This window comes from Mya arenaria, chromosome 12 (genome assembly GCF_026914265.1).
Source record: "Mya arenaria isolate MELC-2E11 chromosome 12, ASM2691426v1".
In the NCBI taxonomy this organism is placed as follows: Eukaryota; Metazoa; Mollusca; class Bivalvia; order Myida; family Myidae; genus Mya; species Mya arenaria.
The window spans coordinates 49,962,351-49,976,204 of NC_069133.1; the positions used below are offsets into that span (position 1 = coordinate 49,962,351).

The 13,854-nt window shown below is 36.0% G+C and overlaps 2 protein-coding genes across 2 annotated transcripts; both read right to left on the reverse strand.

The window, feature by feature from the left end:
- Positions 1 to 1,176: 1,176 nt before the first annotated feature.
- LOC128212220 (uncharacterized) lies at positions 1,177 to 3,337 on the reverse strand. Its single transcript, XM_052917556.1, has 2 exons — positions 2,103 to 3,337; positions 1,177 to 1,772 (listed from the first exon to the last, which is right to left on the reverse strand). Exons 1-2 carry the CDS (start codon positions 3,238 to 3,240, stop codon positions 1,450 to 1,452), a joined length of 1,461 nt encoding a protein of 486 aa, XP_052773516.1. The 5' UTR covers positions 3,241 to 3,337; the 3' UTR covers positions 1,177 to 1,449.
- A 1,408-nt stretch (positions 3,338 to 4,745) lies between these two features.
- Positions 4,746 to 8,068, reverse strand: LOC128211972 (uncharacterized). The gene is made up of 2 exons (XM_052917162.1): positions 6,843 to 8,068; positions 4,746 to 6,511 (listed from the first exon to the last, which is right to left on the reverse strand). The coding sequence occupies exons 1-2, from the start codon at positions 7,978 to 7,980 to the stop codon at positions 6,189 to 6,191; spliced, it is 1,461 nt and encodes a 486-aa protein (XP_052773122.1). The 5' UTR covers positions 7,981 to 8,068; the 3' UTR covers positions 4,746 to 6,188.
- Positions 8,069 to 13,854: the final 5,786 nt, after the last annotated feature.

The following is a 13,854-nucleotide window of genomic DNA, read 5'->3' on the forward strand; positions in this document are numbered from 1 at the left end:
TTTTTGTACAGTTGAAGTCAATACCTAAAAAACTTAGACATCGAAAAAAGGAACACGATTAGTATACAACTAATTAAAGGGCAATAACTTTAAAGTGACTAGCTCATGTTTTTCACCAAAAATTGTTTTACCGATAATGCATCCTAAAACAGTTATTTTATCATTATCGTACTATAGACGCTAATGGAAATTGTGGTCTTCAAAGAAGATATTTGAGCAAATATCGACATTTGCTGAAAGGTTCCAGCTTTCTTTAATAGTTGAGCAAATATCAACAATTGCTGAAGGGTTCCAGCTTTTGGTATTTTCGTTTTAACACTCCTAATAATTTTCCACACTTTATTTCGTAGTAAAAAACAAAAAGTGCATTTTACAAACCATGAGCGAGTCACTTAAAAGTACGATACACAAACTGATGTTTTTAAAGCACAGCACATCTCATTTACACAGTCAATATGTGTAAAAAGTTAAAAGTCAATACCTTGAGTAATGAAGGAAAAACACTTATGAAAATAGCTCAAACATGAGTTTTTCAAAGTTTTCCACATAGACATATGTAGTTAAAAGTAGCTCCGTCCCTGGCAGCAATGTTTTTTACGACTCAACATGGGGTGAAGGAATTTGATAGAGAGGCTTGTAAGCAATACTCTTTAGTATGTCTGTGGACTTATTTTCAAATGGGGTCAGCGGTGTCTGAGAAGAAGATTTGTAAGTTTTTCCTTTCGGTTGACATGTCAAGAAGAGTTCTGACATTGAACAATTTTTTTTGAAGGAATCTGGAAGACGAATACCAAGGAACATTCCTGTAGAGTTTGGTTGAAACTGTCCGACTGGTTTAGGGTGAGAAAGTGTTTGAAGAAAAAAATTGACGGAGGACGGACGGACGATGGACAATCACCATATCACAATAGCTCTCGCTGAGCACTTTGTGTTCAGGTGAGCTAAAATACAAAACACAAACTATCGTTAAGTTTGTACAGCATTTCTCCTCAATATATGCAATATGTGTTTGCAGTTTGAAGTATATTTACCTCTGACATACTGGAACCAAGGGTTGGTGGTGGTGGTGTGCGTGTGTGTGTGTGTGTATCTGGGGGGGGGTGCAGGGGTCTGTAAGAGATAGCCTCTACCATGAATTTTTCTAGACGCATTATATAAATCCCCCCTCCAGAACTATTTTCAACAGTTTTTGGCAACATCATATATATGAATCTTGCCAATTGACAACCTTCTACAGAAATGAATGTTTGCTTTATCGCAAATTATGCAATTTGTATTAATAGGTACTCCCTTATTACCCTGTGTTATTGTGGAAATCTGACCCTTAAAACCCAAAGTTTATAATCAATTATTTGGAAATATCACTTTCAACTTAAAGTACAACATCTAAAGGTTCATACTTTTTCAACAAAAACTTAACATTAGGGATAGCAGTTATCCACTTTGTTACTAACTGTTGTTTAATATGACGCAAAAATGAAATGACATTATCAGAAGTTGCAAATTCAATATAAAGTTTCCACATGCAGAACTCGAAATATACGAGTTGTACACCGAGTTGTCGTTCTTTTTGCTCGAGTCCAAAATGATTTGTTTTTTGTCCAAATTCCGGGGATCACTTCTTTTCTTCAGCCCTGGTATCACATATATTGTAAAATGGCCACTAAAGGTTTTCCTTAGGGCAAGCCAGTTATCCCAATTCACTTCACAGAGAGGACTGGTACAGATGCGAAAATTCACTCGTTGTAGGAGTACTGTAATTGCTGGTGAACCTGTAAACACACGTTTTGCCATTAAATATATATGCATATAAATGTATGAACCTGTGTGTGATCAGAGCAAAAAACAAAACTATTGATAATTCAATGGTTAATACTGTTTGAGCTATAGATTTACGTCGTTGTCGTATATGTTACATGAAACACATTGGTTCCATGAAACTAGTTGTCATTTCCATGTTAACGATGTTAAATATTGATTAGACTTAACATTGTGAACAAATTACTGGTACATAATTATCAAAAACTCTGTACTGAAATACATACGGACTTTACTAAACAATAAAACAGAATTATGATGTGACAAAGATAAAAGGAACTTACGATTATCTATATGGACCTTTGGATGATACCGTGAAAGGTTGTCAGTGAAGTACACTACAACTGCTTTATAGACAACTTTATTCTCAATGAGTTCGCGTTTTATCACATCTGATATGTCCTTAGCTTTAGTAGATTCGTTTAACGAATGGTCGTAAATTGCGTTCCAGATAATACCACCAACGTTGTCGGCTGTAGTATAGTTTTCATGTTCACCATATATTACCATCTTTCGTAAGTCATCAGTGTCATCAGTATAAAGACTCGTTGCAGGGTCGACTGAATAAGAAAGTAAACCATCCGGAATGTCTTCATCAAACATAAGAATGTCATTCCACGCCCATAGAAAACATTCCGAATTTGATTTGTGAAGTTTCGCAATGTCCCTCGTCTGTTTCAAATCGTCTAGCGCCAAGAATCGTCTTTTGGACCTACATTCCTTTTCACGTGCCTTGAATTCATCTAAGACATCGGAAACCTCATGTTCCCAATACAGTTTCTCATTCCGGAGTGTCGTTTCACCTTCAAGTGACATCAGCGTCATTTCCAGGAAAATTCCACTCGAAATTAGTTTTAACACATCTTCTTGGATTTCAAAAAGTGCGGTAAGATTGCATCTTTTTGGTTCCAAAATCAATTCAATAAGACTTTTTGACGTTCCTGGTATGTTATCGACAAAATGTCTAGCCAGGTAACGTATTCTTGGAATTGCATCAAATGTCCTCCGTTGAAAAATTCCCTTGTATGCATCTTTGCTGTAAGATGCCTGTAGAATTCCGGTTTCTGGTTCTTCCGAACTTTGTTCCGTTTCTGCTGTTATCCAGTTTTTTAAATCAATAAGAGCACTATGGATTTCCAGACGAGTGTCTTCAACTTTGTTAAGCTGAAGAACTTGCACTATATGCCATTTTAGCGCCTCGTTGGATTTATCGATTTTGTCCACGATTTTCTCAAGAAGTTCCTCGTGCTCTGATGAACCGCTATCCGAGAAGAATTCAACAACATTTAGGGCGAGATCGCAAGCTTTAATGATCAATGATGGGACATTGAATACACCTCGTTTTGTTCGTGTTGAAAATTGGTGCACTCTTTCCGGAGCAGCAGGAGAACAAAACAGCAATACAAGGATTAAAACCTTCATTTTCGCTGCTTGAAGATGCTTTTATACTGACAAAGTATTCGTATTCCAGCTTTGGCAGGGTACTGGTATAGTATGTCGCTCAACAGCTATCGGCCGGGGGGTTTATCTTAAAATTAAAAGAATAGTCTGTCATCATGAAATCATCAAGTTCCACATTTCCAATAAAATATAAAGCAATGCTAAAAACAGAAGGCTAGGCATTACTGTCATGAAGTGTATACATGTATACTTATATTTAACATCATTCACTTTTATCTGATAACATGATTGAGTTTATTGTAAAATACAATTTTTCAATGTCAATGCCACCTGTAAGACTACCACCATGACCATGTTTTCTTAAAAATTTCGAAAGTTTCATGGCAGAATATTATTTTTTTACAATGTCAACGACCCCATGGCCATGTTTCCCATATACATTGACAGCTTAAGGGCCTTCCGCAGTGCAAAAGTGACACCTTCACCTGTCTACATTATAAGTTGTGTAAAAATGCTCCAGACTACCCAATCACTTATATCTTGTGGTTTCTTGATGATATAGTTTCACTTGAAAAAGCCATTTTAGAAAATCATGCGAATTACTGGATTAATTTCATAACCTGATCACAAAAATGCAAACATATTAATTTAATCGCTGCTATCACATTAAAAAAACAACATTGTTGGTCAAGTAATCTGACATATTGACACAAAAACATGATGACTTTGTAAAAAGACATTTTCGAAGAAATGTAAATGTTTTCTGATTGAACTCTGATAAAATCTTTTTTCATAAAAGTTGCTCAACTCCCTATTACACCCACACATGTATATAATTATATTAATATGCAAGAGTTATCATACATATTTGTATAAAGTTCCAATGCATTGCCTCACATAGTAGCTGAGTTATTAACTTTAATGTGCTAAGTTGCTAACATGAAAAAACATTAACTAGAATTTCAAAAGGCAAATTAAAAAGGGGCAAAGTTTATATTAAATGCAAGAAAGAGTTATCTTACTTTATTTAACAAGACGGTTGGCTGGTTGAAAGCCGTTGTATAAAGTTTCAATGTAATATATGATGTATTTGCTGCGATAATGACTAACATGCATGTAAACTTCAACATAATGTCTATGTCAAATATTAAAGGGCAATTATTTGCATTAAATGCATGATTAGGTTGTCTAACTTTATTAATGACGTAGGTTGGATAGTTGGGACCACATACCTAAAGTTTTGATGCAAAGTTTCTTGTTGTTGATAAATTGACTTGGAAATGTATTTACATGCAATGCATTTTACAAAATATCTATGTCGATCAATAAAGGGTCATTTTTGCAAAACAAATTATCTTATAGTTGTTCAAGTATACGTAGGATGGTTGAGTTCCATTGTATAAAATCTCGATGCAATACAACAAGTAGTTGCTGAAATACTAACCTTTGTGTGCTTACATGCACACTCTTAACATGAATTTCTAAGTCGAATACTAAAGAGCAATAATTTGCATAATATGCTAAAAGAGTTATCTAATTTTATTCATGAAGTAGGTTGAATAGAACACATGTCTAAAGTTTCAATGCAATTCATGATGTATTTGCTGAGATATTGTCTTATACGTGGTAACATGCAAGACCTTCACCTTAAAGTTGAATAATAAAGGGCCATCCTTTGCAAAAATATAAAGCAAAATAAAGTTATCTAACTTGGTAATTCGACTAGGTTGAATGGTTTAATATCATAGTATAAAGTCTTAGTCGAATAATAAAGGCCCAAAATTTAACATTAAATTCAAATTATGTTATCTTACTTCATTCATTAATTAAGTAGGTTGGAAAGTTGGAATAATATATTTAAAGTTTCCATGCAATACATTATCAGTTTACTGTGATTATGTCTTAAAAGTACTTTCATGCAAAACCTTAACTATGATGTGACGCCGACGCCAGGGTTAGCAGAATAGCTCTCTCCTTATTCTCAGAATAGTTGAGCTTAAAATGAAATTTTGAAAATGTTGTTTCGGTTCTTCAAACTAGCTCTTGCATTGTGAACAGGCCCTGAATAATGATTACATACTGGCACCAGATTTTAAATCCTATTTTATTTAATTGAAAAAAAACAACATCTTTTAATTCCAAGCTATAAATAATAATGTCAAATCATGTGAAAAAATATTGATTTTTTTTCCATAAATTTAGGCACTTTGTACTGTCTATATATTCTAACATGGTATTATTAGTCACACTGTTAGTAGCTAGGGGGGGGGGGGGTATGTGATATACACCCCCCAGTGGTTTCATACCATGCGAGATCGAAGCCTAATTTCAATTTCAAAGGTTCAATTAGTCATACTGGTTTAGGGTGAGAAAGTGTTTAATGAAAAAGGTTGACGAAGGACGGACGGGCGATGGACAATCACCCTATCACAATAGCACTCGCTGAGCACTGTGTGTTCAGGTGAGCTAAAATACAATGCACAAACTATCGTTAAGTTTGTACAGCATTTCTCCTCAACATAGTCAATATGTGTTTGTAGTTTGAAGTATATTTACCTCTGACACATACTGGAACCAACTGTTGGTGGTGGTGGTGTACGTTTGTGTGTGTGTGGGGGGGGGGGATATGTTTAATTTGTAATAGCCTCTACCATGAATTTTCTAGACGTATTATATGAATTCCCGCTCCCGAACTATTTTCAACAGTTTTCGGCAACAACATATATATGAATCTTGCCAATTGACAACCTTCTACAGAAATTAATGTTTGCTTTATCGCAAATTATGCAATTTGTATTAATAGGCATTCCCTTATTACCCTGTGTTATTGTGGAAATCTGACCCTTAAAACCCAAAGTTTATAATCAAATATTTGGAAATATCACTTTTAACATAAAGTACAACATCTAAAGGTTCATACTTTTTCAACAAAAACTTAACATTAGGGATAGCAGTTATCCACTTTGTTACTAACTGTTGTTTAATATGACGCAAAAATGAAATGACATTATCAGAAGTTGCAAATTCAATATAAAGTTTCCACATGCAGAACTCGAAATATACGAGTTGTACACCGAGTTTTCTTTCTTTTTGCTCGAGTCCAAAATGATTTGATTTTTGTCCAAATTCCGGGGATCACTTCTTTTGTTCAGCCCTGGTATCACATATATTGTAAAATGGCCACTTAAGGTTTTCCTAAGGGCAAGCCAGTTATCCCAATTCACTTCACAGAGAGGACTGGTACAGATGCGAAAATTCACTCGTTGTAGGCGTACTGTAATTGCTGGTGAACCTGTAAACACACGTTTTGCCATTGAATATATATGCATATAAATGTATGAACCTGTGTGTGATCAGAGCAAAAACCAAAACTATTGATAATTCAATGGTTAATACTGTTTAAGCTATAGATTTACGTCTTTGTCGTATATGTTACATGAAACACATTGGTTCCATGAAACTAGTTGTCATTTCCATGTTAACGAAGTTAAATATTGATTAGACTTAACATTGTGAACAAATTACTGGTACATAATTATCAAAAACTCTGTACTGAAATACATACGGACTTACTAAACAATAAAACTTAGAATTATGATGCGACAAAAATAAAAGGAACTTACGATCATCTTTATGGACCTTTGGATGATACCGTGAAAGGTTGTCAGTGAAGTACACTACAACTGCTTTATAGCCAACTTTATTCTCAATGAGTTCGCGTTTTATCACATCTGATATGTCCTTAGCTTTATTAGACTCGTTTAACGAATGGTCGTAAATTGCGTTCCAGATAATACCACCAACGTTGTCGGCTGTAGTATAGTTTTCATGTTCACCATATATTACCATCTTTCGTAAGTCATCAGTGTCATCAGTATAAAGACTCGCTGCAGGGTCGACTGAATAAGAAAGTAAATCATCCGGAATGTCTTCATCAAACATAAGAATGTCATTCCACGCCCATAGAAAACATTCCGAATTTGATTTGTGAAGTTTCGCAATGTCCCTCGTCTGTTCTAAATCGTCTAGCGCAAAGAATCGTCTTTTGGACCTACATTCCTTTTCACGTGCCTTGAATTCATCTAAGACATCGGAAACCTCATGTTCCCAATACAATTTCTCATTCCGGAGTGTCGTTTCACCTTCAAGTGACATTAGCGTCATTTCCAGGAAAATTCCACTCGAAATTAGTTTTAACACATCTTCTTGGATTTCAAAAAGTGCGGTAAGATTGCATCTTTTTGGTTCCAAAATCAATTCAATAAGACTTTTGGACGTTCCTGGTATGTTGTCGACAAAATGTTTAGCCAGGTAACGTATTCTTGGAATTGCATCAAATGTCCTCCGTTGAAAAATTCCCTTGTATGCATCTTTGCTGTAAGATGTCTGTAGAATTCCGGTTTCTGATTCTTCCGAACTTTGTTCCGTTTCTGCTGTTATCCAGTTTTTTAAATCAATAAGAGCACTATGGATTTCCAGACGAGTGTCTTCCACTTTATTAAGCTGAAGAACTTGTAGTATATGCCATTTAAGCACCTGATTTGTTTTATCGATTTTGTCGACAATTTTTCCAATTAGTTCCTCATCCTCTGATGAGCTGCTATCCTTGAAGAATTCAACAACATTTAGGGCGAGATCGCAAGCTTTAACGATCAATGATGCGACATTGAATACACCTCGTTTTGTTCGTGTTGAAAATTGGTGTCCGCTTTCCGGAGCAGCAGGAGAACAAAACAGCAATACAAGGATTAAAACCTTCATTTTCGCTGCTTGAAGATGCTTTTATACTAACAAGGTATTCGCGTATTCTAGCGTTGGCAGGGTACTGGTATAGCCTGTCGCTTATCAGCTATCGGCCGGGGGGTTATCTTAAAAGTTAAAGAATAGTATGTCATCATGAAATCATTAAGTTCCACATTTCCAATAAAATATAGAGCATAGAGTTAAAAACAGAAGGCTATGCATTAATGTCATAAAGTGTATACATGTATACTTATATTTAACATCATTTACTTTAATCTGATAACAGGTTGAGTTTATTGTAAAATACAATTTTTCAATGTCAATGCCACCTGTTAGACTACCACCATGACCATGTTTTCTTTCAGATTTCGAAAGATTCATGGCAGAATAATTTGTTTACAATGTCAACGACCCCATAGCCATGTTTCCCATATACATTGACAGCTTAAGGGCCTTCCGCAGTTCAAAAGTGACACTTTCACCTGTCTACAATATAAGTTTAAGTGTGAAAATGCTCCAGACTACCCAATCATAGCAAGCATACTTCATTTTGATAAGTTATCTTGTAACAATTATATACTTATTTATGTAAAAATATTTTTATTTTATTTTTACTATATTATCATTTATATATTATTTTTATTTACTTAGTTATTTTTCTTGATTTTACTTCATTTTGATAAGTGATCTTGTAACAATATATCAGAAATGTTGTTATGTAAAATGATGTAAAGATATTGAGATAATGAGCTACATGTATGTATGCTATGACTTTTGTAAATTAATGTTTGTTATGTTCATAATGCACCAGTCAATTGTAACCACGGTCCACCCAGGTACAGGGAATAGCCGGGACTTTGACTTTCGGTCCAGCCAACCCCGGCTAAAATCACATCCTGTGGGGGTGAAAAGATGGTAAAATCCCCGCCAAATGCCCCCGCACCCCAGGTACCCAAGGTAAGGCCCATTCCCCGCTATATTTAAAGTGAAGACAAAACCACCGGATTCACCTGGCACTGCGGGGCCACCTGAAAGGTAAAAACACGGTCCATTTTCTCAGGATATCCCTGGACCTGGGGGGGGGGGGGGAGTGGGGAGCGTGGTTACAATTGACTGTGCATACTATTCGTATATCTATGTTTTATGCAATATTCTACTTGTTTATATGTTATGCTCTCCGTTATTGGAGGAATAAAACGTATAGATCTATCTATCTATGTTATAAATTCCCCTTCACAAGTATTACCATTGCATTGCCTCATTGCAAACTGATGATTCATGTGGAACTTCATCCATGAGTTTGCTTGTAGGCGGAAAAGAAAGCCCAAAATGTCTCAATTTCAATTTGTTTACGATTTGAGATTTTAAATACGCCGCCAAGGAGGACTTTTTCCATCGACCAATCAGATCGCCTATAACAAACTGGGCGTACAACTACAAAAAAACCGGAAGTCAGGGGTGATAGAAAAATAAGGAAAACAGATTATTGGGAATGAAGTAAAAAAAAATAATCGTATAATCGGCGAGTTTTCTTCGCGCGGTATTTTAAAGGTACAGAGTTTGGAAGATAGTATCATGTCCTTAAATTCCAATGGTTGTTAGTCTGCTTCAGTTCATTAAATTGAGTAATACGAGGATTAAGTGATCCGGGTAGCGAAACGTTCAATAATATTTGAGAATATACAGTATCTAGACAGTACAAAGTGCATATTTTGAAGAAAAAAAATGTCAACTATTTTTCACAATTTTGGCATTGTTACATTTAGTTTGGAATTATAAGATTTTTTTGGTTTTGACAAAAAAAAGTGAGATTGAAAATCCGATGCCATTGTGATTATGTACAGTATACATTCAAATGAAGATTATCATGCTGACAGATGTTACGCATTATACACAAACTAATATAAGCCACAGGCGCAAGTCACAAAATAAAAAAATCGGCCTATATATATGTTTATTATTATTATAGTATATAGCCCATATAGAACATTAAAAAAAGTTTGTGTAACTTGCGGCTGCGATGCTCCATCTCACATTCCATTCTGTTTTAAATGTGTCAAATGTTTCGTGGCGATCAGGGGCCTTAGCAGCATACATTGATGGCAGCATGTAATCCTTTTCCAGTTTTGAAGGCAATACATGTTGTGCACTGTATCTGTCTTTTAAGACATTAAACAAGGTTATTCTGAAGTAGTCAGATGGTGTTTGCACCTCAGGATTCCATTCTACACATCAGGTTTCAAGTGCGTGGACCACTACGGGGAACGCATTTTGGAACGTTTCGAGTGCGCCCGCATGTCTGAACCATCGTGTCTCACATAACTTAGTGCGCCGATTCATTTCCTCTTTCGTTGCGACTTCTTTAGAAAGCTCGTCCTGGAACGCTGCTAGACGATTTGCTGAAAACTTGAACAAGAATCCAATGTCCTGAACTGGGTCCATCATAGTTCGGACACTCGGATGGAAACTGGTACTGGAGGCATGATTGCCAAGTTCCTTCTAGCATTGTTGTTTGGTATCTTCATTTATTGAAGTCAAAGTGAAACTATTGAAATGAGGATACGTAGGAGTATGTTCGGCAATATTGGCGCCAGACCGTTTACAATTTCAAATAATATAGCGCCCGTAAACTTTAACCAAGCCGATTGGAAATGTTTAATGTACTGCGTAAACGCGCAGACTACTGGTATGCAACTTTTGATTAAGTATATACGAAACATTAACGTCGCGTGAAAATGTACTTTAGATCGAAGGAAAACGATATATTTGAAATACCAGGTTTCCTATATATTAAAGCGCATTTGTCGGAATTTCATATTTAGCCCCTCACCCTCCTATGCCTTCAGTTTTTAACTTTTTATTGCAGATTTGGTATTTTTATTTTTTCTGAAAAATGTGTAGGCCGCGGCCTACACGGCCTATAGGAAGCTACGCCCCTGCGAATACATTGAAACTGTTTAACTGAGTTTTTGTCTTCAAATTAAATTTACTCTCATTCAAATATGAGGATGTTCACAGAATGCCATCGAATCGCGACCCCCAGCGAAATACACCCCGTCCAACAATCGTAACAACTCGGCCATCTCCGGCAAGCTTCGAGATAGCCATATCTTGATACAAGCCAAGGAGTTCCGATTGCCCGTCCAAAAGTTGCCGAATTTTACCTTTTCAAGGAACGGGAAGAAGTCCGTCGCTCCGGATACATGCTAAAAGGGACAACTTTTGGTATAAGCGAACAATTCCCAGAGGAGATTAATTTGAGATGAAGCGCCGCGAACTGTTTCCCCTTGTGAGGCACTTCCGGTGCCAGAAAAAGCTCACTGTACTTATGCGTGACAGTCTGTACGTTTGTCGACGGTACGGAAGTCAGAGCCGACCGGGAAAGTCGATATATCGCAGGACCGAAGGGGAAACCACGGACCGCCGACTGGAAGTGACATTTGTGGCCGTGGAGGCGTACGTTACCAACACCAAGATGGGAACCATGCACAGTCCCCAAGAGGACGAGCCTACAATCCCGCACGCGGACGGCCGATCGGTGCTGGATTTGACACCGAATTCACGCACATGTAGGGGTGCCGTGGTGGACTTTCTTTTTCCTTTAAATGTTTGTGGTTTAACTTCAAAACTAAATATCCCTGAATATGTCAATCATATTAAGTCTATCAATATATTTTATTGCTTTGAAACCCATTGCGACGAGTTAAGATTATTATTGTTTTCGTTCCCAAAAATCACTGAAAGTCTGGTGGAATAGCTACCTTTATTATTATATATATATTTTAAATCATTTCTCAATAATACCTACAGCGTGTGAATATATTCAATGTTTTCACATATGATGAAGATGTAATATTTGGTGCAGTGTATGTACCACCGGATAGTTCAAAATATTATCTCCAAACATTAATTGATGCTTTTAATTCATACTGAATTAGAACAGTTCAATTGTAATAACAAATGTGATACTGTTGGGAGATTTTAATGCCATAACATCAAATGTAATATGGATATTGCGGATGTAGATCAGCGGTATTTTTGAGTGTGTAAATATTGACACGCCGGATGCTATTGATAGTATAAATTTGAGAAAAAAAGCTACGAACCAACAATATGAAATTTGAACGTTGTTCTAAAGGTAACGCTGTAAATCGTCTAGGTAGACAGCTGATTGACTCTTGTCGAACTACCGACCTCATTAATATCAATAGAAGAGCTTTCAATGACAAAAGTGGTCACCATACATGCAAACATATATATATATATATATATATATATATATATATATATTATAGATTTTAGTGTAAGTGAATATTGTCGTCTTATCTATGATGTCCATTGTCGTCTCAATTTTAAATTAGTCACATAAACATTGAACACATCTGATAACGATGCAAGTGGGGAGAAAAAACCGTAAATGGGATAATGAGACAAGAAACAATAACTTGTTAATAATATCAAAACTGATATAACGACCTACGCAGCCAAGGCAAAACTTCCTTAAAAGTCAGGGAGATGTTGAAACACAACGAACACCGAGTTGAAAGATTAACGGTTTATAATGATTTCTTATATCTTCGAATCATGAACATCAAACACATGTATATAGTCACAAGATTACAATTTAAGTTACATGGGCTCTCACTTTACTACATTTTAGTAACAATCAACTATCAATTTATCGTTAAAACAACTTGTTATATACGTAAGGTCAAACTACTAGACCAATCAGATTTACGGGTGTTCTCAAACCCAAACGAGCTATCTGACGTCAAAAGTCAAGCTCAAACATACGGTTTTAACCTAACCCAAACGAGCTATCCGACATCTAAGGTCAAGCTAAGCTAAAAACTCTAACTGCTGATCCCAAAAGAAACGCTGTTTTTAAAGAGAACGGGAGATGCCCACGCGATCAGAACTGTCTAATGTCGGCCGGACCGGTGAAACGTACGAGGGCCGGTGAAACTCTGACCAATCAACGAAGGACCGGAGGACCGCCTTCACAGAACAGAAGGTCGGTAGGGTGGTACTCACAATGCCCACCGGGCGGCCCGGCAGCCATGAAAGTTTGTTTACAATATTAAAAATACAAATTCAAGACATAAAATCGAGCATTAGCGAATTGGCTCAAAATATTAATGATTATTACAGAAAACTACGAATAAATTATGTTTATCTAGTTAAGAAGAAGATGAAACAGTTATACTTATCAGTTTAAATACATTCAACACGTATATGTAAGGTGGGTGGAGAACCCCTATTGTATGTACATATAGCAACATAAATAAAATGATCGGATGGAATTTAAACAGACATGACCTAAGGTAAGTGAAAATTTACAAAACATAGCATAGTCTTTAAATATATCTCATTACTGTATATTAGTTCCACAAAAAGATGGCAAGTAAATGTCCAGGTGAGTAACCTGCATACTGACAGGGCCATTACAATATGCATACTATAGACGATGCTATGGAGAATATAGGAGTGATGACAATCTAGATAAAACTAAACTAGATGAACTAGTCAATTCCGTTGAAACAGACTTCATTGATACAAATAACCCTCTTAAAAGTAAGAATACTAGTAGAAAAAATAATATAAGGTTTAATAATGAATGTAGGTCATCTAGAAATAAGTCTCATGCCTATAAAGTATAAACGTATATATGTAGAGAACACTGATACAAAACATGATCTAGTCCAGTCACGGAATTGAAAACATAGGGAGCACTTAAAAGAGATATGCGTAGTAAATCCCTAAAAGATAATTGGAATTAGATTAACAGTTTAAACACTAGACATAAGAGTGATGATGTTAGCCTTGATGTATTTTTCGATATCTTTAAAAACTTATTTTAAATGCTAATAACGTTGATGCAAATGAGCATGT

Coding starts and splice junctions, on each gene's coding strand:
- LOC128212220 (XM_052917556.1), bottom strand. CDS start 3,240: ATGAAGGTTTTAATCCTTGTATTGCTGTTTTGTTCTCCTGCTGCTCCG. Junction 1,773..2,102: donor AAAGGTCCATATAGATAATC/GTAAGTTCCTTT, acceptor GTGTGTTTACAG/GTTCACCAGCAATTACAGTA.
- LOC128211972 (XM_052917162.1), bottom strand. CDS start 7,980: ATGAAGGTTTTAATCCTTGTATTGCTGTTTTGTTCTCCTGCTGCTCCG. Junction 6,512..6,842: donor AAAGGTCCATAAAGATGATC/GTAAGTTCCTTT, acceptor GTGTGTTTACAG/GTTCACCAGCAATTACAGTA.